Below are 24,907 nucleotides of genomic sequence, written 5' to 3'. Positions count from 1 at the left end.
AAGTGTCTTAGATCAGACCGAGGAGGAGAATTCACTTCAAATGAGTTTGAAGATTTCTGCACAAAACATGGAATAAGAAGACAACTTTCAGCATCAAGAACTCCACAACAGAATGGAGTTGTTGAAAGAAAGAACAAGACAGTTCAGGAAATGGCAAGAGCTATGTTAAATGAATCAAAGATTGCTGACACCTTTTGGAAAGAAGCAGTTCACACAGCAGTGTACATATTGAATAGAGCGCAAATAAGGGTAAACAATGACAAGACGCCATACGAACTATGGAAAGGAAGGGCTGCAACTGTTGATTATTTCAGGATTTTTGGCAGCACTTGCTACATTAGAAGAGATGAAGAGGACTTGGGAAAGTTTGATGCCCGGTCAGATGAGGGAATATTTCTTGGATATTCCACTAGAAGCAAAGCTTATAAATGCTACAATTAAAGACTTCACAAGATAGTTGAAAGTGCTAATGTGAAGATAGATGAAGGAAGACAATTTGAGAAAGCTATAGAAGATCATCCTAAGGAAAAAAGTGAGGAAGAAGAATTAAAAGAAGAAAGTGAGAATGAGGAACAAGAAAGTTTTGAAACTCCATCAAAAACACCATCAAAGACACCTTTAAAAACACCATCAAAAACTCCATCAAAGTTTGTTCAGAAAAATCATCCAGAAGGCTTGGTTATTGGAGAGTTGGATACAAATATACAGACAAGGAGAAGACTAGCTACCAGCACAGAACATGCTCATTTCTATCTACTTTCTAAGATAGAACCAAAAAATTTTGATGAAGCTAGTGAAGACAAGTATTGGGTAAATGCTATGAATGAGGAGTTGGACCAAATTGAAAGAAATCACACATGGGAGCTTGTTCCAAGACCCTCAAACAAAAATGTCATTGGAACCAAGTGGGTTTTTCGCAACAAAATGAATGAGGATGGTGAAATTACAAGAAATAAGGCAAGGCTTGTGTGTAAAGGTTATGCACAAGTGGAAGGAGTCGATTTTGAAGAAACCTTTGCCCCAGTTGCCAGGTTGGAAGCCATCAGAATGTTTCTAGCTCTTGCAAGTCATAAGGGTTTCAAAGTATTTCAAATGGACGTGAAATCAGCCTTTCTAAATGGTGATTTAGAAGAGGAAGTGTATATTGAACAGCCCGAAGGATTTATCTTGTCAAAAGAGGAAGATTATGTATGCAGATTAAAAAAGGCAGTCTATGGCCTCAAACAAGCCCCCAGAGCATGGTACTCTAGATTAGACAACTACCTTCAAACACAAGGGTTTAAAAGAGGAGCAGCAGACAGTAATTTGTATTTCAGATGTGAAGGTAATCATTTGCTGATTGTAGTTGTTTATGTAGATGATATCATTTTTGGTGGTAGTAAGAATCAAATGTGTGAAGAATTTGCTTCTAACATGCAAAAAGAATTCGAGATGTCTATGCTTGGAGAACTTTCTTTCTTCTTGGGATTGCAGATTTCACAAACAGATCAAGGGATATTTCTCTCACAAACTAAGTATGTTAGGGAGATGTTGAAGAAATTTAGAATGGAGGATTGTCATCCTGTCAGTACTCCTATGGTTACTGGTTGCAAACTTAGTAAAAATGATGAATCCCCTGATGCAAATCAGACGCAATATAGATCCATGATTGGAAGTCTCTTATATGTAACAGCTACCAGGCCAGATATAATGCAAGTTGTTGGTGTAGCAGCATGGTATCAAGCAGCACCAAGGGAAACACATGTACAGGTAGTAAAAAGAATCTTCAAGTATTTAAAGGGTACAATGGATTTTGGATTGTGGTATCCAAAATGTGATGATTTCACTCTCAAAGCATACACAGATGCCGATTGGGCAGGTGACAAGGATGATAGCAAAAGCACTAGTGGAGGAGCCTTTTTCCTTGGCAACAACCTTGTATCCTGGTTGAGCAAAAACAGGCTTCAACATCTCTATCTACTGCAGAGGCAGAGTACATTGCAGCAACAACATGTTGTACGCAAGTATTGTGGATGAAACAAACCTTGCAGGATGTTAGGATTGAGTATGATCATCCTATCTCTATCTATTGTGATAATACAAGTGCAATCAGTATGTCGAAGAATCCAGTGATGCACTCCAGGACAAAACACATTCCTATCAAGATTCATTTCTTAAGAGAACAGGTTCTTGAGCAGCAAGTAAAGTTGGAATATGTTCCAACAAAAGAGCAGTTAGCAGATATCTTCACAAAGCCTCTTCCAAAAGAGACTTTTGAGTGCCTAAGGGAGAAATTGGGAGTAATATCACTCTCATCCTTTCAGTAAGTGCTTTGTATGAAACATACATTAAAGAAGGGCAGGTTACAAACAACAGAAAAATCTCTTGCCATTGATGTCAAAGGTGGAGAAATTGGAGACAGGGGGAGCAGTCAGTGGCTTGAGGGGGAGCAATCTGAATTGAAAGGTTGCCATCAATGACAAAGGGGGAGATTGATGGAAATATTGTCATTGATGTCATTAAAGACTAAAGACTTAGCACATATATACAGCATACTAAAGACGAACTCTACCAATGATTTGTTGAAAACAAAGGACAATTAATATTATGGCAACCTCATCATATTTATTAGATAAAAGACAACAGAGATTATTAAGGCAAATACACTTGCTATTCTATTTGCCACTCACTGGTTGACTTCTTTCATAATTATTAGCGTGGAGTATGGAGGAGGACGTGGATAGGAGATGAGTAGATCATGGGTTCGAGGCACAATCATGGCCATAGCAGAAGGCACAACAACTGTGTGATTAGAGACAATTACATTCATTGCATTGAACATCAAATAAAGCTTAATGGAGGATGCGATGAATGGTGCGAAGGAACAAATATTAAAATGATATGGAGTGATTGCTAATAGACATGAACGCTAAAAAGACAACTTCATGCAAGTTCATAAAGAATTAAAATTATGAAGAAGCGATTAAAGTTTTGAATATGAAATGATCATCATCATATGCGATATAGAAAAATAGTAATGAATATGACTTAAGAGTGCAGCGATTCATTGTTTGAAGACGTGAAAATGAAAAATATAATAAAGATTAAATTAAGTAGTCTTTATTTATTTCGGTGGAGATGGTTAATAATAGTTATGAAATATGGCATCGATAATATCGATTTCATTAACTAATATTAACGTGGCAAGCAAAGTTAATGGTTAGTCAAAGATACATTTAGTGGATATTTTTTATAAGGCACAAAGTTGAGGATGTGACTTAATGAAGTAAGGCACTTATTCTTAAGAGACGCGATGCATCTAAAGAATGTAAGTTTAGTTTACCAAAAGGACACAAGTAATACAATTGTTATTAAAAGACACAATCTTTTAATAAAAAGCCATTTGGATAATATAAAGGAGTGAAAGAAATAGTGTGAAGTATCGATGATGAGAGACTAATTATAAACAAAAAGGAATCTACTGCTGCATACATACGTTGTGAAGTTATTTATGTATACCTATATATAAAAGGAGTGAAAATTATGTTGAAGAAGTTATATGGAAATAATTTCTGAATATAATATATTTCTGAGTCTATATCTCTGAGAATAGAGAGATCCCAGAAAATTAAAAAGGGAATTGTGATATGTATATGGATAAAAAGAATGTGCAAAACTTGTGTATCAGACAGATATTGTAAATCCTATATAAATTTCTGAAGTATGTAGGTGACTAAATACTGTGTTGAATGAGTAAGTCCAAAGCAGTTAAAAAAAAAAAAGGTCCGAAAGTTTCTCAGACTGCAGAGAGATTTAAAGGAGTTGAAGCTTCAGCCTTGTGAGTTAACCCTCACTAAATCAGTTTAGGGAGTTGGAGCTTCCTGTAGGTTGGAGCCTACAAACTACAAAGTCAAGTTAGGTTGTTGGTGCTTCCAGTGGGTTGGTGCTCACAGAATCAGATTGGGGAGTTGGTGCTTCCGGTGGGTTGGTGCTCACAAAATCAGATTGGGGAGTTGGTCCTTCCAGTGGGTTGGTGCTCACAAACATTATAAAAGAAATATATATATAGCAAACATTTTCAGTGGTTTTCTCCCACATTGGGTTTCCACTTAAATCTTGTGTTAGTGTGTTCATATGCATGCTTATTTTAATTGATTACAAAGTATTAAATTGAAAAACATTATTATACTGATTCACTCCCCCCCCTCTCAGTATAATCGTGTGCTTTTCAATCATTTCCTTGTTGATTGAAGCCACTTTTCTTTGCATGACAAAGGGTAGGCAGAGATGTTAGAAACCCTGTTTAAATGAGAAAGAGGTTTCGAAAAAGAATGAATAGAGGTGACAGTTGCAAGCTCATAGTGAGAAGAGTTCATGAGGAATCGAGTTCTGTAAGAACACAATCATGGTGCTTGAAGCAAGATGAGTGCCAAAAATAGAGAAAGATGAGTGTCACAATCATGATATAATAGACAGTTTTATATGTGATTATGAATTTGAAAGCATAGGATGCAGTCAAATCCCAAGCTTCCATGGCATAAATAACAGTGGTAAAGTCAAGAATATCAGGGACAGGCAAGGATAAGACAGTCCTTTGGTAATGGCAGAGGATAAAGTTGGAAAAAGAAGGATGACAGTGAGTATGCCCACTGTTTTGTAGACAATGCAGAGAGACTCATGATTATGTTTTCTTTATAAGAAAGTGCAGAACTCATAGCAAAATCAATGGGACAGTGAGCAAAGATAAAAGTTTATGACAATCATACAAAGACTGTCATAGTTTAGTCCTTTTAACTTCAGAGCTTATGAAGCCAATAAATCTTTATAAGATCAAAGGGACAGTCACAGTAAGAGACAAATGCCAAACATGACAGTGATGTCCATTAGGATGACTGTTTTATTGCATGAAAGAGATTAAAAAGAGTGGTAGTGGCATGTGTTTGGATAGGTGTAAAGATGGAGTGTTAGACATGTCACTTTTCCTTTCTTAATATTGTAAGTTGCAAATTATTCACCTAGGAAAAGCTCGAACTTTTGCCTAGGAAGACTGTGTAAAGGGGCGCCATGTCTTGAGGGGACATGAAAATGAACTAAAGTGAGTTTCAAATGAACTGGGTGCCATTTGCATTTGAATTTCAGAGGGAAAAATCTATGAATACAGGTGCTTGGCCTCTCATTTGATTATCTAAAGAAATGACATTGTTATGTTGCTGAAATGGTGAGTGAATTTGAGCTTCGGAGTTGAGGCTTCCTAGCTTGCACAGTTTCGTACTTGCAATGTAGTACCTAGCTAATTAGTGTGTTTGCAAGTGAGTTTTTGTGTGGATTTCTAGTTTTTTGAGTTTGGTGTGTTTCCTGTGTTGCTAGTTTGGAGTGGCTGAAGCGGATTTTTGTTCATAGCTCTCTGTCTAAGCGTCTGATTCTTCTAGGTAGAGGCTTGTTGGAAGCGTCTTGGAGAGGCGACCATTCATTTGGAAGGGCATGGGATTTGATGCTGGGTTGAATTTTTAATTGCAAATTGTACTTCCTAGATGGTCGTACATTTCTAGAGCTGCCTGAGTTTGCGTGCCGTCCTTGTGTGGTGATCTTGGTGTTGGTTCGAGTTCCTTGTTTGATCGGCTTGGTCTTATTTGTGGTTTGCCTGTGTTCGTGTGCATTTTGGAGCTGTTTCGAAGGAGTTGTGTGCATTTCAATGTTGCTGGTCCAGTTCTGGTGATGTTGGTATTTTATATCAGACTTGATATTTTATGTTTTTGGCTTGAAATCAGCTATAGTTTATTGTTGTAAGTTAGTAGTACTTCAATGTAATCATGTTTGTATTATTGGTTAGTAGTACTAACCTCTATTATTGATAAACACCAAATCAATGTCCATTATATTGATTCTAGCTGCCTATTACAACAATTTCTACAACATTTCTATGCTACTACTAAAATTTAACCTTCTACAATCTAACCTATTCTAACTAAAATCTAACAGTCTAATTGCCTAAAAATCTAACAATAATCTAACCCTTTACAAAAGAAAGGCCTCTGCCTTTTATAGATTTTACAATTTGAATCGAGGGTAAGGATTGACTGCATCCAAGGGCCCTGATCTTCCTTCCAGAAACTTGGCATCTTTAACTCATGCCGATTCAATTCTCAGTTATCCCTTCAACCACCTTCTCAACTGCCTACCAATATTTGGCTTTAATCTGGTCTATCAGGTGGCTAGACATAACTGTCCCCAACTGGCCTATGTTCCCTTTGTTTCAAAATATCTTGAGCGGGACCCACAGGCAACTTTACATTAAACAATTTCAGTTCTTCAAAAACTGAACTTCTGGAATTAAATCCAGCGGGGTATCCTTCTGAGAATGCATATTTTGAGCATTCTGTGTATTCTTTGTCTTCAATCTCGTTGATGGACCTCAACTTTGTGGTCCGTGATGGCGCGCCTTCTCTGTGCTTTGTCTTGCGCTCTATGGTGTGGTCTTGCATTTCCTCCTCCGGCGTTGGTCGCGATCAAGGCTCCTTGACATCGTTGATCTACAAACAATCAATTTCCATTCCGGATTAATCATTTTGAAAAATTAAATAAATTAATTTAACAAATATTAAATTTTCACTGACATCGAGCCTATCTCATAATGAATTTCGGGCATTAGACACCTTTTGTGAGATGTTCTTTTTTATGCTCAAACGCCCTTTAGACAAAATTTGGCCTCGAAGATGATTTGTGCGAATTGAACTCCTGCGATCTAGACTTAATGTCTTCTTTCTCTTTTTCGGCAAATAAGAAGACTTTGTGTGAATTTACCCTTTACAATTTTCGGGCTTTAAATTGGTTTTGCGAGCTTTGGCTCTTTTGGCCATTTAAGGAGTCATTTCGCCTGACTCTGAGGCTATTGAATGACTTCGATCCTTATAGAGATTTGGCGAGTCAGGGGGTTGTTTCGGCCTCTTGAGCCAATTCAAGAGCTTTGGCATTTTCGTATTTCGGCTAAAATGGAGACTTTGTGAGGTCACGACCTATTGACTATCTTTGGCATTTAACCCATCTTGGCAAACTTGCTCTTTTCCTCCCCTTTTCGGCATAATAAGCCGCTTTGCAAATTTTAGATGTCTTCGGCTCAAAAAGATGTTTCGTGCGACTTGGGAGATATTGAACTTTGTCTCCCATTTCGGCCTTGGAGGCCGATTTGTAAGCTTTAACTTAAAAGAAATTTCGGCCCCTTAGTTGATTTTGTGAGAATGGGGTCTCTTTTTCTTATATCGGCTAAAGAGACACTTTCCTTTGCACAATTTAGGACGTCTTTGGCGATTTCGGGTTGATACTTCATCTTGCGCGAATTTGAGATTTTCGGCATTTTAGATGACTTCGCACGATTGGGAAGTTTTCTCATTTTTGGCCTACATGGGTAGAATGGCTCGATTTGAAGGTTTCTAACTTTTTTGGTCAAATGAAGCTAATTGCACGATTTGATTTCATTTTCAGCCTTTGAGCTGATATTGCGCAAATTGCATCCTTTATATCTTTTCTACTTTTTCGGCTTATAAGCCGATTTTGCAAACTTAGCCTTCCTTTTCACTTTTTCGACCTTTTTACAATTTCGGCTTATTGACGTAAAACACGAACTTAGATTCTTGAAGCCTTTCGGGTTATGAACCAACCTACGTCACAATCACGTGCTGATATCCAACTCATTAGCACAAATCTCAGGTTTATGAGACACCTCACAAGAAGATCTAAAATCTTCAGATTGTCTCTTTGTTTTTGTTTCCTCCTTTTGGCAACATAATGCAACAACCTTAGGTTCATGGCACAATCCATTCACCATTCAATTTGTAGTAAAAACATTACCCCTCGTGCCCTCCTCAAGACTAGCATGTTGCTCCAGAGCTACCACCGAGGGAGGTGTAGACATATCCTTCTCCTCATGATCTATAAAGAAAGGAAGATTGTCAAATGAGAGGACAGTGTCCTCTTTACCTTCACACTCCTCATGTTCAATGACCTGCTGCTGCAACTGATTGTTCTCAATATCCTCCTGTAGCATTGCCAATTCCTCTTCCTTTAGAGCATATGAAGAGTCCCCAATGGCTGATTGAACCCCTTCGTCATGATGAAGATGGGAACCATTCTCCATACAACAGGTGCACCCCTAAAAAGGGAGATAGCATCAAGAAAGGGCCTAGGTGGTGGGGTGTTTTGCAAAAGGCACCGAGGAGAAGGCTCTTGTATAACCACAGCTGGAGCTCCCTTGAAACCTGGAACTTTAAAACTAGGGGGGGAAGTTGAAGGCTTGGGAGGTCTCCCCTGCGTGAAGCTTGGGATTTCAAACTTAGGAACCCTAGGGGCAGAAACCTCCTCCTGTATGAGCCGCATCTCTATGGTTGCTAGTTGCTCAATTTCTTTCTTCCTAGCAGAGGCAAGCTGCCTTGCAAGGAACTCCTCATGTTGTCTTTGGGCTCCCATCTGTTGTTGTTGAAGTTGAGCCTGATAAGCAAGCTGATCCTGCTGTAAATCCCACTCATGTTGTCTCTTCAACTCCTCCAGCTGCTTGGTGAAATCAAGCAACACACTTTTGATTTTTGCAATTTGCCTTTTTTTGTCATCTTGGGACTGGTTGGGCTGCCAAGAAGGTTGAGTAGGGGTGGGTGGGTGGCAGGTATTAGGAAAGTACCCACCTACTACTGAAGTGAAGTTGTTTGGGTTGAAACTAGGAGCAGTCCTAGTTCGGTCTTGTTGGTAAGGAAGGGGAAAATGGCTGGCATTCTCATAGAATGGGGGTGAATAGAAGTTACACCCATGATATGAACTCATTTTAAAGCATTTGAAAGAGATGGAGCTTTTTAACAAAATTCTTAAAAGAGCAGACAAACCCTCTCAACCAGAGACTGATAACATACCACAGATCCACCAAATGATTGCAGAGTTGTCAGGTGCTTGAAAGATGTTGCCTCCAAAGGCTTGATGAACTGAAGAACACTCCGAACCTTCAGTTGGCTTGGGCTTAGGACTGGATGACTTCGGAACCTCGGGGTTCCGGAGTTGAGGACTTAGGAACTTCGGAACCTGGGGGTTCCAGAGTTGAGGACTTAGGCACTTCGGAACCTGGGGGTTCCGGACTTGCAAACTTCAAAACCTGGGGGTTCCGGAGTTGGTGACTTGGGAACATGGGGGTTCCCTAGTCCCAAAGTTATGAATTTTGTATGAACAAGAACTAGACTTTGAGTAGAGTCGCCAAGTGCTTGAAAGGTGATTGCCTCTAAAGGCTGAAACACTAAGAATTCGCACTGAATCCTTAGCATGTATGTCGAACTAAGTCCCACCGAGCGTGCCAAAAATTGTTATCACAAAAGCTTGCACCCTTCGTAAGCTATCAACTCAGCAACCTTGTGAAACATGGAAACAACCCCGAAGTGTGGAACCTTGTGCAAGGGGCTGAATCTCCTTAGAAGGCCGACTTCCTTCTTCAATTAGGTGCAAGTGTTGAACCAACTCAACACTTTAGAACTAATTCCTAAGCCTACCTAAGCAACTTGCAGAGGTAAAGGGAAGAGAGAATGCTTGAAATAAAGGGAGGTGATGCACCAATAAGAGATTGTTTCTCTCCCTACCGAAATGGCACAAGGAACCAACTGAAAAACCCAAGAGATGCACAACGTCAATTGCATAAGTGACCAAAACGCATGTATGGAGGTTAGAAATTGCTAAGTGTCAAAAGGGGAGAAGGATTCCCACAAGTCACACTCAAAAAACAAGTTAACACAACATATATGGAGAGAAAAGCCACAAGACATACACCTATGATGAAGGTAAGAAAGCATACACAACATACATAGGTCGAAAGGAGGCAAGAATGGTAATTTTCAATTAATCATAAGGCCAAAAGCCAATCTTACAGTTGCAGAAATGCAAAAAACAATTACAAGTCTTTAAAAGAAGAGAAAGAACATAGGAAAGCTCAAGGCAGCAGGGAGAGAACCCTTTACAATGAGGCTTAAATGACCTTTATATAGAAAAAATGGTTACAAGGGTGATCATGACCCCTGCATGTCAGTCTGGAAGTGCAGGGAAGTGCATGCACTTGATTTGTACATGCAAGCATCCTAGCCATACCCACAAAGGGCAATCTTGAGAAGGTGGATTGACTAACCTTCCAAAGTCGGACATGACATAAGTCACCAAGCATGGCCCCATACCTCCTTTGATGAAAATCCTGCCAAAAGCATTTAATGCACCCTTGTGGCTCCACAAAAGAAAGTGCACAAGTCACCTTAATTGTTGGAGCATTTAAAGCCTTGAGTGTCGATCACGTCATCGAGAAGTGTCCCCAGTCGGAAGGAAGTTCAGAGATTTCGGAAGCTCTGACTCCCGAAGTGAGGAAGACAAGGGAAGGAGCAAGGAACTTCGAAACCTCGGGGTTCTGGAGAACTTCAAAAGGCTAAGGAAAGAACTTCAGAACCTTGGGGTTCCGGAGTTTTGGGATAGAGAGAGGAAGAGAAGAAAAAGGATCTTCGGAACCTCGGGGTTTTGGAGTTCCGGAGGAACTAGGGAGAGAAGGCAAAAGGGGAAGGAACTTCGAAACCTCGGGGTTTCGGAGTTCCGGGGAACTGCTCAAAGGAACTTCGGAATCCCGGGGTTCTGGAGTTCCGGGATAGAGAGGGAAAGGGCTAAAGAGAGAAGGGGAACTTCGGAACCGGGTTCCGAAGTTCCGGGCAAGGATAGAAAAAAGGCTAAGGAAGGAAGGCTAAGAACTTCAGAACCTTGGGGTTCCGGAGTTCCGAAGAGGGAAGGAGAAAAGGGACAAGGAACTTCGGAACCTCGGGGTTCCGGAGTTCCGAGGGAAAAGAGAGAAAGGCTAAGGAGAGGAGGGGCTAAGCTAGGGAAAGAACTTTGGAACCTCAGGGTTCCGGAGTTTCGGAGAAATTGTAGAAAAGCTAAGGGAAGGAAGGGAACTTTGGAACTTCGGGGTTCCGGAGAAGGAAAGAAAGCGGCTAAGGCAAAGAACTTCGGAACCTCGGGGTTCCGGGGAAGAAAAAAAGGGGGCCTAGGAACTTCCGACAAGGCAACGCTTCAAACCATGATTGCATCATCTTCTCTTTATCAACTGAGGCAGCACTGGTCCATAGAACGTATCTTTGATCGGTTCTCATTGATGGACCAAGGGTGTCATAAAATGACAATAGTTATCATAGTGCCAGATATTGTAAATGAGCAAAATAAGTTTTTTGCAAAGGCAGGGATGTCCACAATAACTGATATTAATGAATTTTCAGATAGAATCTGATTGGCAAAAGAGGAAGATAGTGCACCTTCACTAGAATCTCATGATCCTTCATATAATTCAAATTCAGGTATAGAGATAGAAGATGATTCAATTTTTACCCATATTTATTTTTGAGCAAAGATGAGAGCCTACTTATGTATTTGATTATCTTAAAATGAATAGTCAATATTTTAAAATTTCCTTAGTTTAGAAAGATAGGGATAAGAATTGTTTTTAAAATAGTTTTAAAGCAATATTTTGTTATTACTTTTCCCTAGAATCTTTTTCTTAGAAAGCTTAATAAGTGCTTTGAGCACATTAAATGTATTGAGATTTTGGGTTAAGCTTATGCTGTTGAAATTTTCATTCAAGTTTCAGAGTTAAGAGTTCTATGTTGTAATTGTGCAAGTTTGGAAAGCCAAGTAGTAAAGATTTTTTTTGTTTTAACTTTTTTGTGTCATTGCATTACTACCTTATGAAGTAGCTTTGTGTACTTAAAAGTTGTTTCTTGCTTTCAGTCTTGTTCTTCGTCTGATGCTGCTAGTACTGTGTTTCTTGTTTAGATCAATCCATATTTTGACGTATATGCAATGATCTCTGCTTTAATCATTTGACAAACATGAGAAGACTACAGGCGTGAGCTAACATCTGACAACTCATGGCATCTAAAGTTGCAATGCCTTTATTTGATTGTCTTAAACCTTTCTTGGCTGATTTTGTTTTCTTGGTTTTATTATATTAGCTTGTTTTTATTTCCTTGTGATAGTAACATTGTATATTTTATCCTCATTAATATTTTTTATCATAAACTGTTTCTGGAATCTATTATGATATTACTTCTTGAGTCTACGATTCTATTATTGTAAGCTATACTGATTAAATTTTGTATGAGATTGCTGTTTTTTTGTTCCAATTTTCATCTTTTTTAAGTGTAATTATTGTAAAATGTTTGTTCCAATTTATTTTTTCAGGATGATAACATTTTGGTAAATTTGGCATCTGCAATAGCAAATAAAGGACTCAGTGTGTGCCGCTTTGACTTTGCTGGGAACGGGTAAACTTTAGAGCTATGGTAGTTAGGTTGTTTTTAATTTACAAATTCATTCCTTTCTGTTTCTTGTAATCTGTACTGACGTTTTCTCAATATCGAAGCAGAAGAGTGAAATTTCTTTCCCCCATCTCCATTCCTCCTTACAGTCCTTACAGTCTAGTCCAAAGAATAATTTACAATATTCATTCATTGCTGAATTATTTTATTATACCAGCATGTTTTATTTTTGGAAGAGGACTTCTCCTGAAGGTGAGATTCAATATAAATCTATTTATAGAATTTTTCTTCCATCCAGAGTGATTTCCATATCAGAATTGGGATGATATGAGCTGATAAATTTGAGAATATGCCATCTATTTCTCATTTTTTTGTATTTTTTTTCTGATTGTTCACAGGGACATGATTCTTAGTTTGAAATCCCATGGAAGTTACTAGGTCCATGAAAATGATATATATTTTAGAGTCCAATAGCTTGTTTTCTGAGGAGTTTGGTAGTTATTAGAAGTCCTTTTGGTAGCACATAGCCTGAACTTTATTTTGTCCTGCGGAGTTTTTTTAAGTCCAAGCATATCATATTTATGACAAAGAAAAAGTATGTTCTTTGTTGAGGGAAGACTTGAACTTCTTTGCCCTTTCCTTTTAAGCTGATTGTATTCTATGTGTATCCAGAATGGCCAGTATCATGTCCATAATTAAAAAAAAAAAATAACAGGTGTTTTGAATTAAAAAGAGAAATTTAATAAATATTATCAATGTTATAAGACATGATTGTGAAGCACATTCCTTGTTAAACAAGTAGAAATGACTGCAGCCACATTAAAAAGAGAGGGAAAGCCCTCTAGAATTCAAGGATAATTGAAAATACTTCAATGCATGGATGAGGTTTGTGTTTATTTATTGTGAAATAAACAGCCTCCCTAGGTTCGGAAGTCCATAGTTGACCTTGAGATCAATAAATTCATTATCCTGAGTCAAAAGTATAGCATGTAATATTGCAAACTTTTTTAAATGCCAATAATAAATAGATAGTGAGCCCAAATCCCCTTTGTATGTAAATGGGTAGAACATTAGGGGTTAATTGGCTAACCCTTTATTTTAGGTAGTGGATTCAAGGATAGGTTTATCCTATATCACTTGACTTCGATCCTTGATGGAAAGGTTTAGCCTAATTAATGGACTATGATCCAAAGTATTCTGGAGCCTATTGGGCATGATTTGACTTCATACCTTGATGCATTTGTTTCAAAGTGTTATGCATCATCATAATCACCTATTGATGTTTTCTTGTTCTATACATATTGGATCATTTTGTTGATCTTGGGAATTGTAGACTTCATGCCCATGCCACCTTTGCTTCTATCAAGGTCTGATTTAGGGAAATTTGTATCATTTTCATTGTGATAGTTGAATTCCTTTTAAATCCTTGACTTTTGATTGGAGTAGTCTCCTTCATGTTGGGTCTAACATAACATTTAAATGTCCTTTTTCCTTGTTCATTTGACAGGATATGCATTTAGAACCGAACTTACTTCTTGGATAGTGTATTCACAATTCCCTTAGTTGAATAAACATAATCTTCTGCTTAATTTTTCATGGAGGCTACCAGAGTTATACACTATTTTATGTCTAATACCATTTTGGTTTCATGTGACTCAATCATATAAAATAAAAAGGATATAATTACAAATCTTCAACTCAACTTTATAGACAACACCTTCACGATTTATTATTTTATTCCTTAATGTGCTTATGGGAAACCATTTTTTGTTGGAATTTCCTCATCATATCATATCAGTTAAAATATATAATAGTATAAATGAAGGTTTACAATAAAAAGCAGTTTGTAGGTATGCACAGCTTGAGAGTCCATTGATTTAGCACAATACTATAAAAAATGCTACCAAGGCATGAAATATCACAATGCCACTAAACACATGCAACTGCACTATAGGAAGAAGGAGACCGATCATCCTAGGGACAAGGTTTACCTTACAAAGAGGGATCCCCTAAGGGAAAATCAAATGCAACCTAGCTGTCCTAAGCTTCATGTATAGCTTGAGGAAAAAGGACTCGTATCTTGGTGGAGGTACAATCGCTTCTGAATCCACACCACTTTGAATTGGAAGTGCCCATCTAGAAGCCTCAACCATGATCTTCCAATGCATAGATGAGATCCAATTCCTCCATTGAGAGAAGAAGTGGTTGTGACTATGGGAGCTGCTGCTCCATTGCGTTCTTGGGGTTGGTGAACCTTGAGGGGGTTTATTGGGTGGAAGTCTGATCATGGTGCAAGGAGCACTCTGTTAGTGATCAGGAAAGTCCTAGAGTTACTGGAATTCTAGAGCAACTTTCTAGCTTGAGCCTAGATCTAAAAAAACATAGAGGCGAACATAAAATTTCTCATTAATAGGTAATTGGTTAGAAATAGCTTCATTGTTAAAGATAGCAAATTTCTAGTCTTAAGAGCTAAAAAATATTAGTGGCTCTAACAAAATTCCAAATGCAAGCAATAAAGGTTGGCCATTGAGTAACATCCCAATTAGAGAATGTCTACGTTGAAAAGTTTTGGGGTGAATGAGAAAGAAAAGACTACAAATCCAATTCAAAGCTCTTTGTTCTTGTAGACAAATCCAAAATAAGTGCTTGAAAATCTCAAGTTTGTTATAGATAGGACAACTTAGCTAAGGGATCTGAAATGTCCCCGCACAATTTTTTCAAATTTTTTAACATAATAATTTCACCCATTAGCGTTAGCATAATTAAAGACAAAGAGCAATACATATTGGCGGTTGGACCAGCCACTTCCACTTTTCAACGGGATAAAGAAATACTGGAAAAATCAATAACTACTTGCCAATATAACCAGCCAATTACAAATCCCAGAAGACTGAAATTACACAAGACAATTCAACCACTTAATTAGTAGGAGGATTGGAAATAAACCATAGAAACGAGACTTGGACTTGTCGCGGACTCGACAAGGCCGACTTGACTCGGAACGACAAAAAAAATCGGCAAAACTCAGCAGGACTCGGTAAAGCTCAACAGGACAAGGCAAAATACTAGTTTCGAGTGAGTCTTGCCTAAAGCGAGTCCTTGGAGAGTCCCAAATCCCTGAGACTCGGCTAGGGTCACTCGGCTCGGGATTCACTAGGACTTGAAGAAGTCTTGGCGAGTCTTGGAACTATGAAATAAACAACTATCACTCAACCACTTATTTAGCAGGAGGAATGGAAATAAACAACTATCACTCAATCACTTATTCAGTGGGAGGACAGGAGTACAAAATAGAATAGAGATAAACGGCAATCCAGCCTCTTCCACATGTGCAGTGGGCAACACAAGAAGTATAGTGCAGCAATAAAAATGGACTGCTTCAGTACTACTGGATACAGTCGTACAATTGGCAACTTTCCAAAATACTTGTCAGTACATCAAGCTCCGATCTTGAAGAGATACAAGAAGATACCCAAATAGCTGCAAATATGAATACTAGAAAATGCAAGCCAAAAGATAACTGTACCAAATCTGAAAATAACACACCAGCAACACCAAAAACCAGACCAGCAGCACAGTGAAGTCCGTATCTACTCCAAAACACCTCCAGAAAGCTCGAAATCAAAGGCAAATGAGAGCTAGGAAGGGATGCCGAAGTCACAACCCGCAAACTAATCCAAACAGCCTTTAAACTTTAATGCACGCATCCCAAAGTCACTAACAGCATGGTACGACCTGCCTGGAGAGGGGCGATCTGCCTTAAAAATTCAACTCTTCGCAATAACTCATGAAACATAACAAAAAGGGACACCTAGCAGAGAGGAATCCAACGAGCCAATACCTAGAATGATCAGACAATCAGGCAGGGAGATATGATCGAATAACTGCTTCAGCCATAGACAAACTAGCAACATAAAAAATCACACTAACACTTAGAAAACTGAAAATATAATAGCAAAAATCCATCTCAATGAAGCTCATTCTATTCCTCTGGATGAGAAATAGGCTCTCCAACAACTAGGTGCTATCTCTCAAGCACGAAACTGACACAAGCTAGGAAGCTCTCAACTTCAAAGAACAAGTCTGGTGCACTTCGTTGCAAATATTCATGGATGTCCAACTGAGGAGGAGAGCCTTATATTTATAGAAAAAATCTCCTCAAATTCAAAGTAAACTCCCTCCAAATTGACATGAAATGAAATGAAATCAAATGCCAACTTGGATGCCCAAAGCAATATAATATTTGTCTTTATTTTAAATCTTATATTCCTCCAAAAGGGACGCCTACTTAAATAATTGTTTACACATTGCAAATTATAATCTTTTAATGAAATAACTCCAAAGTGGACGTCCAACCTTAAGTCATAAAAATAATACTTTTAGCACCAAATCGACCCCTTAAGTCATAAGTCACACACCTAGGCCATGGGGAAACATTAGAAGTATTAAAAAATATTTTTTTCCATATACTGAACACTGCCATAGAGAGCTGAAGGCCAAAGGTACCGAAAATTGCACTGCCAAGAATAGCCTCAGAACTGGACCATAGAAACCTGCCAAAAATAGTACTTACTATAAATAGCATACTAGTAAAAATAGTAAGTGTTTCCAAAGTGATTTTAACCACATTCTGAGCAACCAACACAACTTACTAAAAATAGTAAGCCCAGAAAAATCTTCAGATCCAATTGCATGTCACACCATCGTGAAGCTCTTTGAAAACCCAGAGAAATGAATTGACGTCGCCCCCACTTATTAAAAATAGCAAGTTTACGAAACTCCACTGCTTGCTACGCATGTACCATCATTGCGAAGTTTTCTGAAAACCCAGAAGAAATCCAGAATCAAAACTGTAAAACTCCAACAACCAAAATTGTCGAGACATCCTCCTAGAAAGTAGGAAACCCTAATTTTTGCTCCTGACTAGCCTACGGGTCTCCGGAATAGGTTAACGGCCAACTGAACTGATTACTGCTAAGAATGGGACATTACAGGATCCCCATATGGAATAGTCCATCACCCAAGGGGAGCCCTCGATAAGCTAAACACTAAAGAGAATATGTGATCTTAGGGTTGAGCCTCCCTGTTCGAATCTTACACTAAAAGAACCAAGTTTGGGGTGAAGAATTTAATCCATAATAGTCATTTAATGTCTTGAGAGTTGTGGAGAATGAACTAAGAATTTTGTGCATCAATCCAAAAGAGTAATCATTAAAAGATATATCACAATTCCAGTGCTAGTCCTGCCAAATAATCGATGGTTGAAGTCACAATACATGCAATATCACATTAGGCATAAGCTCTTGAAGAGAAAGGAGAGAAGATAGATAAAACATAAATAGCTTTAATATCCTTTGTGGGACAAGCCAATGAGTCTTTTCTTAAGAAGTAACAAGATCATGAACAGTATGAATCCCTTTTCTAAAAATCTTAAGAATGCCTAGAGTCATAGCCAAAGGCAGACTAGAGCTATTGATAATGGGGATCACTAGATACTATGTCCATCAAACGAAAAAATAGTTTCAAATCTATTTCCAACTTATTTGAGGATCAATTTGTCCAACTCAAAAGCCTTCTAAATGCTATGAGCAACAAATTGGCCTTCAATTTTAAGTGAGGCCAAGGTGATGAGGAGAGCATTGAAACGAACTTCTTTCTAGACTTTGTTGTTAAGGGGAGTCAACAAAGAAGCGCTAAGGAGAATTTTCCCAGCCTCTAAACCTTCAATGGCTCAAGTAATCCATTTGTTGCAAGGTGCAATGTCTCTTGACTTTGTCTATGGACATTAATGATGCCCATTTCTTCTTTGGCTTGCAGGTGGCAACAAAAGTTCAAAACAAACATGACCTTGACTTAGTTTGATTTTGGCCAAAAAAATCATGAAGTAGCTTGGTTAGCTTGTCATAGGTCACTTTAAAGGGATCCAACATGAGGAATAATATACACGAGTACTAGCAAGAACTTTAATATAAATTTGAGACTTATGAGCCAAGCAAAGAGGCTTGGTTATCTAATAAGCATTTTTTTTCATGTTGCAACACATACTATTCAAGGTGGAAGGAGAAATGATGAAAAAAATAAATTATATTAATGTCCACAAGTGACTAGAATAGGTCAATGAGACTCAAAAATACAACTAGAGACAACAACTGAGGGAGCCAAAAAGAAGCTCCAAAATATAGAATGCATTATGACGAACAAATAGAAGGGTCAAGCTAGAGTGAGGAAACCCAAGTCCTTGTAAAAGAGAAAGAACCTATGATACCACTAGGATGACTAAAAGTATTTTGCAAATAGTCCAAATATCTAAGAGAAAGGACGGAAATAGAGTCGATGATGCTAGAATGGTGAATTGGGTCTCATTTGTATGACTTGAAGAGGAGCCAACACACTTGTCAATACTTATTAAGGTGCTACTATGTTCCAGGGAGTCTTGGGATGAGAGGACAACGAGGATAGGTCTAGGGGATAGGGGGGACCAAGGGCCTAGATTTGGGGATGGAGGCCCAAATATACATAGTACTTAAAAGAATAGTATTTTTTAATTTAATATCGATTACAAATATCTTGCTCATATGAGCATCGATATAAGACCAATACAAGTTCCTTACGAGAAAACACATTAGAAGTCACCTATGGAAGACCAAGAGTCACTACTTAGAAATCCACTTTTAATTATAAACCACCTCCTATGGAAGACCAGGAGTCACAACTTAGAATTCCACCTTAGATGCCCCTATGGGGAATTGAACTTGTGTCTCCACAATGAGAACCCAACATTATAACCAATTAAGCTCAACCCCTTGGACAAAAAGAATAGTTATAAAAAGATAAACAAGGAATAACATATGAAATTGTGAAATGCTCGTTAAAAAAAATGTGGCTTCTATATTCTCGTTTTGGTTTTAAGTTTTATTATTTGTGCTTCATTATTCCTTGCTTAAGTTTACTTGTCTACTGTATTTTTTTAAAATTATGTACTGAGTCATTTGGTTGGAGAACGAAACTAGCACAATCGAAATAAATTTTTGTATTATTTAAGTTCACTGGGGAGGGGATGACTATATAATTTATTATTCTAAGAAAACAAAGGCTATGAATAGCATTCCATTTGCTATAGCTTCCATGCATGGTGGAGTAAAAGAGAATGGAGATATGTCAAGAATCACGAGTTGGAAAGTTGTGTTTATATTGATCAAAATAGTAGATTATTTGTTTCAGAGGATTTCTCTATAGGTCAATTTAAGCAAGATTGCATCAGCTTGTAAAGCTACATCAGTTTGGTACTATAGCATTTTAAGATGTCGGGTATGGAGATTGTGAGAAGAATTTTAATGCTTAATGGGCAGCTATAGTTGTGGTTGTGGATGGAATTTTTTTATAATGTAAGAAAGAGGGTAACTACATTGGAAGAAACAGTAAGAAAAAGGCATAGGAAAAAGAAAACCAAGGACCAGCAAAGGGAGTTGTAAATACTAGAGTTTGAGTTAAAGGAATTATGGTGAATGTTGGAGGTTATATGAGATACTGCAATAATAAGCAAGCTAAAGAAAAGAAATCTACAGCAAAGGCACTAAAGAGTTGTGAGAAGGTCAAAAAGAATGGTGAGGATAAATACTTACCTTGTGAGCAAGAGTTATATTCAAAGAGGAAAACAATTGAGTCGAGCATTAGCCAAGGGATAGAATTATTAGAACATAGAAGGATTAAATCCTTGGAAGAATTGACAAAATTATTAGTGGATAGAAGACCCTTAAATGTAATTTTGTAAGAGTTTTAGAGAGCAGAGATAGATGAATGGGATGAGATAATATTGAGAAGTATAAGCATCAAAGAGTATCTAGTATGATGGAAGGATTTGCCTCTAGAAGATGTTATTGGGGAAAGAGATCAAATACTTCATCATCTAAATCTACAATTGCTCAAGGGCAAACATCTTTGTGGAGGGAGGATTGTAATGTCTTCTTCATAGGTGTGATAAACTGGTGAAGACCCTAAGCCTATTTTAATTCTTGTAGACTAATTGGGGTGTGGTAAGAGAATAATTAATTAATAAAATTAAGCTGTTTAAAGTCACTCATTTTTCGAGCAACTTATACTTAATTAATTATTTTATTATTATTGGACCGTTATTTGAAAAATGAATTTTTGGGGGCTCAAATGTAAATTCAAACTAAAAAGAAATATTAAAACTCACCTGCTGCAGTACTTTCTGCTATTAATAGGGGGATTCAATATCTTTCATGCTTTATAATCACCTTTGGAAAGCACTACTTGCAAGTTTGGTGAATTTTTTATGTGAATATTGGCATTTGACAAATATGTCGTTTTGAAATGAAAGATGCATCAAATATCAACAGTTTGTTCATTTTTTTTAATATATAAATATATTAGTTGTTGCCGCTATTGTATCTTGATATTAAATACCAACAAGGATTTTGTTGGCTAATTGTTTATGAAATTGTTAAAAGTTCATGCATAGCAACTATTTGTTAAACTGTCTATGTATTGTTCTATTCTTGCAAATGTTTGTGAATATGCCCATGATAATAAAATATAGCTATAGCTGTTTCTAAGCACTAAATTTAGAAATATTGATTGGTTCAATGTTTCGTCAATTGTTTGATGAATTGTTTGGGAGTAGGAAATTAGAAAATTTGCGAAGTTTGTTTAAATATTTTGGTAGGGACTTCGTATTCTTCAAATATAATCATATTCTTTGGCCTTCCTTGCCAAGTGATGCAATCAAGGCAAGGGGGTCTAGTAAAAGATAGCCTAACTTATCACCCACTCTTAGCAACAACAAATAACACATCTAAGGGAAGCAAAAAAATGCTATTCTCATTACATTAATATAAAAATATTGTGTACATGCTTACAAAATTATCAATGAGAGCCTAAAACTAACTATACACACATAGAAATTGGTTGGGCTAATCAATGCCCAAGATGAATAAAATCCCTCCCTATTTGGCTTACCCCTTGTGTGCCCACTCTTTCCCAACTCTCTCTCTCTCTCTCTCTCTCTCTCTAGCAACTGATTTAAGGGTCTTGGTAGCACCTCAAATTTTGGTCAAAATTGTCATGCTTTCCCTTGTTTTGGTTTCTGTTGTAAGTCCTAGTAGGGCCTTACACCCTAAACCCTTGGCTTGCAAAGTTGCCTTTGTCTCCAATGCCTAGCGATCTATTTGAATGGTGATCGACGATGCTGAGTATCCAATTTTAAGTCATAACTTTATGTTGTCTAGGTCTCATCGGTCATTGACCCATTTTCCGAGTGATTGGCCTATCCAGTATTTATTTTATCCTAAGTTTGAAGGTTTAATGTTTCCTGTTATCACAAAAGCTTGCACCTTTGCTAAGCTATCAACTCAGCAACCTTGTGAAACATGGAAACACCCCCAAAGTGTGGGACCTTGTGCAAGGGGTTGAATCTTTGGAGAAGGCCTACTTCCTTCTTCAAATAGGTGCAGGTGTTGAACCTACTCAACACTTAAAAACTAACTCCTAAGCCTATCCTAACAACTTGCAGAGGTGAAGGGAAGAGAGAATTGCTTGAAATAAACGGAGGTGATGCACCAAGAAGAGATTGTTTCTCTCCCTACCGAAATGGCACAAGGAACCAACTAAAAAACCCAAGAGATGCACAACTTCAATTGCATAAGTGACCCAAACGCATGTGTGGAGGTTAGAGTTTGCTAAGTGTCAAGAGGGGAGAAGGATTCCCACAAGTCACACTCAGAAAACAAGTTAACACAACATATATGGAAAGAAAAGCCACAAGACATACACCTATGATGAAGGTAAGAAAACCATACACAACATACATAGGTTAGAAGGAGGCAAGAATGGTGATTTTTAATTAATCATAAGGCCAAAAGCCAATCTTACAATTGCAGAAATGCAAAAATAAGTACAAGTCTTCAAGAGAAGAGAAAGAGCATAGGAAAGCTCAAGGCAGCAGGGAGATAACCCTTTACAATGAGGCTTAACAACCTTATATAGAAAAATGGGTTACAATGGTGATCATGACCCCTGCATGTCAGTCTGGAAGTGTAGGGAAGTGCATGCACTTGACTTGTACATGCAAGCAACCTAGCCATACCACCAAGGGCAATTCTGAGAAGATGGATTGACTAACCTTCCAAAGTCAGACATGATATAAGTCACCCAGCATGGCCACGTACCTCCCCTGATGGAAACCCTGCCAAAACATTTAATGCACCCTTGTGGCTCCACAAAAGAAAGTGCACAAGTCACCAAAACTGTCGGAGCATTAAAGGCCTTGAGTGTTGATCACGCCATCAAGAAGTGTTGCCGATCGAAAGGAAGTCCGAAGACTTCAGAAGCTCGTGGTTCTAGAGAACTTCAAAAGGCTAAGGAAAGAACTTCAGAACCTCGGGGTTCCGAAGTTCCGGGATAGAGAGAGGAAGAGAAGAAAAGGAACTAGGGAGAGAAGGCAAAAGGGGAAGGAACTTCGGAACCTCGGACTCTCAAAGTAGGAAGACAAGGGAAGAACTTTGGAACGTCGGGGTTACGGAGTTCTAGGATAGAAGAAAGGAGGGCAGCAAGGAACCTCTGGAACCTCGGGGTTCCAAAGAACTAGAGAGAGAAGGCAAAAGGGGAAGGAACTTCGGAACGTCAGGGTCCCGGAATTCCGGAGAGAAGAAGGGAAAGCAAGGAAGAGGACTTCAAAACCTCGGGGTTCTGGAGTTCCAAAGAAAAGGAGGAAGGGCTAGGAGGGAACCTTGGGGTTCCGGGGAAGGCAAGGGAAGGGAACTTCGGAACCTCGGGGTTTTGGATTTCCGGGAAAGGGGAGAGGAAAAGAAGGAACCTCAGAACATTGGGGTTCTGGAGTTCCAGAGGAGGAGGGAGAAAGGCTAAGGAGAGGAGGGGCTAAGCTAGGGAAGGAAGGTTCCGAAGTTCCGGAGAAGGGAAGGGGAAGGGAGAAGAACCTCGGAACCTCGGGGTTCCGGAGTTTCGAAGAAATTGGAGAAAAGCTAAGGGGAGGAAGTGTAATGTCCCCTTTTTAGCGCAACATGATATGGGGTGTCGTTAGCCTATTCTGACACAGTCCTGAAGGCTAACAAGGACATTGGTGGGATCCTGAGGTGTTTTGGCCTAGGTGTTTTCAGTTTCAGGCCAATCGGTGCTGCTCTGACAGGGTTTCTAGACACTTACTATTTATAGTAAGTTAGTCTCCAAGTAGTGACTTGAAATTTTTAGTGTTTTCCTGGTTGGCATAATTATCAGTAAAAAATATTTGAAGGCGACAATGATTTAAAGGGATTATCAACAATATTTTAATATTTAACGATAAAGTGTAAAGTTAAATTAAATATTTAATTTTATCGTTATATTATAAGGTTGGGAATATAAAGTAATGTTTAAAATATTAAAAGTTCCCTTTAATGTGTACATTGTGGGAAATAATATTTTATTCTAAAATGTATTATCCCACATTGAGGAAATGAAGTGTTTGCATCCAGGAAGAAGATATAAATGGAGGTTGCGAGCTCTCTTTTGGGGGTATGCTGGGATGAGATTAATGTTATGCTATTGGATTTCGTAGAGATCTGATTATTGGGCTTGGAGGACGGAATCCCTCTTTGCTAGCATTCTCTTCGCTGTTGAAAGACACAGTCAGGAGGATTAATGGTGTTTTCATTCAGTAAACACATTGGGCTTCATCTGGTACTCTCGCATGAAGTTTTTACAGGGGTTTGAAAGTGCAGATTTGAAGATAGTGATTTTGCTACAGTACCACATGAATAGTGTTTTTGCTACAGTACCGCGTGAATAGTGTTTTGCTACAGTGCCGCGTGAATAGTGATTTGCTACAGTGCCACGTGAATAGTGATTTGCTACAGTGCCGCGTGAATAGTGTTTTGCTACAGTACCATGAATAGTGCTGCTATAGTGCATGAACAATGTTGGTATGAAGTTTACTTGTTTTTCCTGCTGATTAGAAGTTTGGAAGGCTACCATTACATCTGCGGACCACTACAACGTTCAATTCCAGGTTTTTTCTATCATATTTTCATAACTAAGCATTGTAATTGTTGAATACAAACCAGAATCATTGTCGCAGCCCATAAGGCAGTTGAATGTGCACATTGATATTGCAAATCAGTATTTAACAACAAATAAGAAGTTTCAGGTTTGCATTTATTGTTGTATGTTTGTCAAGTGTTTGATAAAATGCCATGTTGATTATTAAGCAATTTAATTGATATCACATAGTAGTTTGCAAGTCTCTTTCAAAATGAAAATAGGGGTGGTCTTTACAGCGGTATCAGAGCTATAAGTCCTGCCATCCTGTGGAGGTCTTACAGAGACTTTGGAACAGCTGGATAGAGGGAAAAGTGTTTGACAAAATATCAAAACACTAAAATCAGAAATTAATGAATTAAAAAACATGTTAAGCATGTATGTTTAAGCATGCAACAGGGGCCTTATAACTTCCGCCATACCAAAGCAAGACAAAACAGAAATTTGAACTCACAGAGCGAGTAGTCTAGTTCATCCGTGCAGGTGGACATAGAATCCAGTCATACAGACATAGAGGAGATATTCTTTGATCAGGACAGCAGTATGGGTGACCGAGATGATAGGAATATCGG

The 24,907-nt window shown here is 38.2% G+C and overlaps 1 protein-coding gene across 2 annotated transcripts in view; it reads left to right on the top strand.

Annotated features, from left to right (window-relative positions):
• LOC131052256 (uncharacterized) overlaps nt 1-24,907 on the top strand; it is a 323,457-nt gene that overhangs the window by 140,984 nt on the left and 157,566 nt on the right. For both annotated transcript variants that reach the window (XR_009107299.2, XM_057986876.2), the window contains exon 4: nt 12,208-12,290. Coding sequence is in view for 1 of the 2 variants with exons in the window: in XM_057986876.2 (XP_057842859.2) it covers nt 12,208-12,290 (83 nt within the window). In the remaining variant the exon portion in view is untranslated. The remainder of the gene's footprint in view (nt 1-12,207; nt 12,291-24,907) is intronic.

This window comes from Cryptomeria japonica, chromosome 1 (assembly GCF_030272615.1).
Source record: "Cryptomeria japonica chromosome 1, Sugi_1.0, whole genome shotgun sequence".
NCBI classification, from domain to species: Eukaryota; Viridiplantae; Streptophyta; class Pinopsida; order Cupressales; family Cupressaceae; genus Cryptomeria; species Cryptomeria japonica.
Note: the sequence above shows the minus strand (reverse complement) of the source record. Positions and strands in the feature narration are given on the sequence as shown.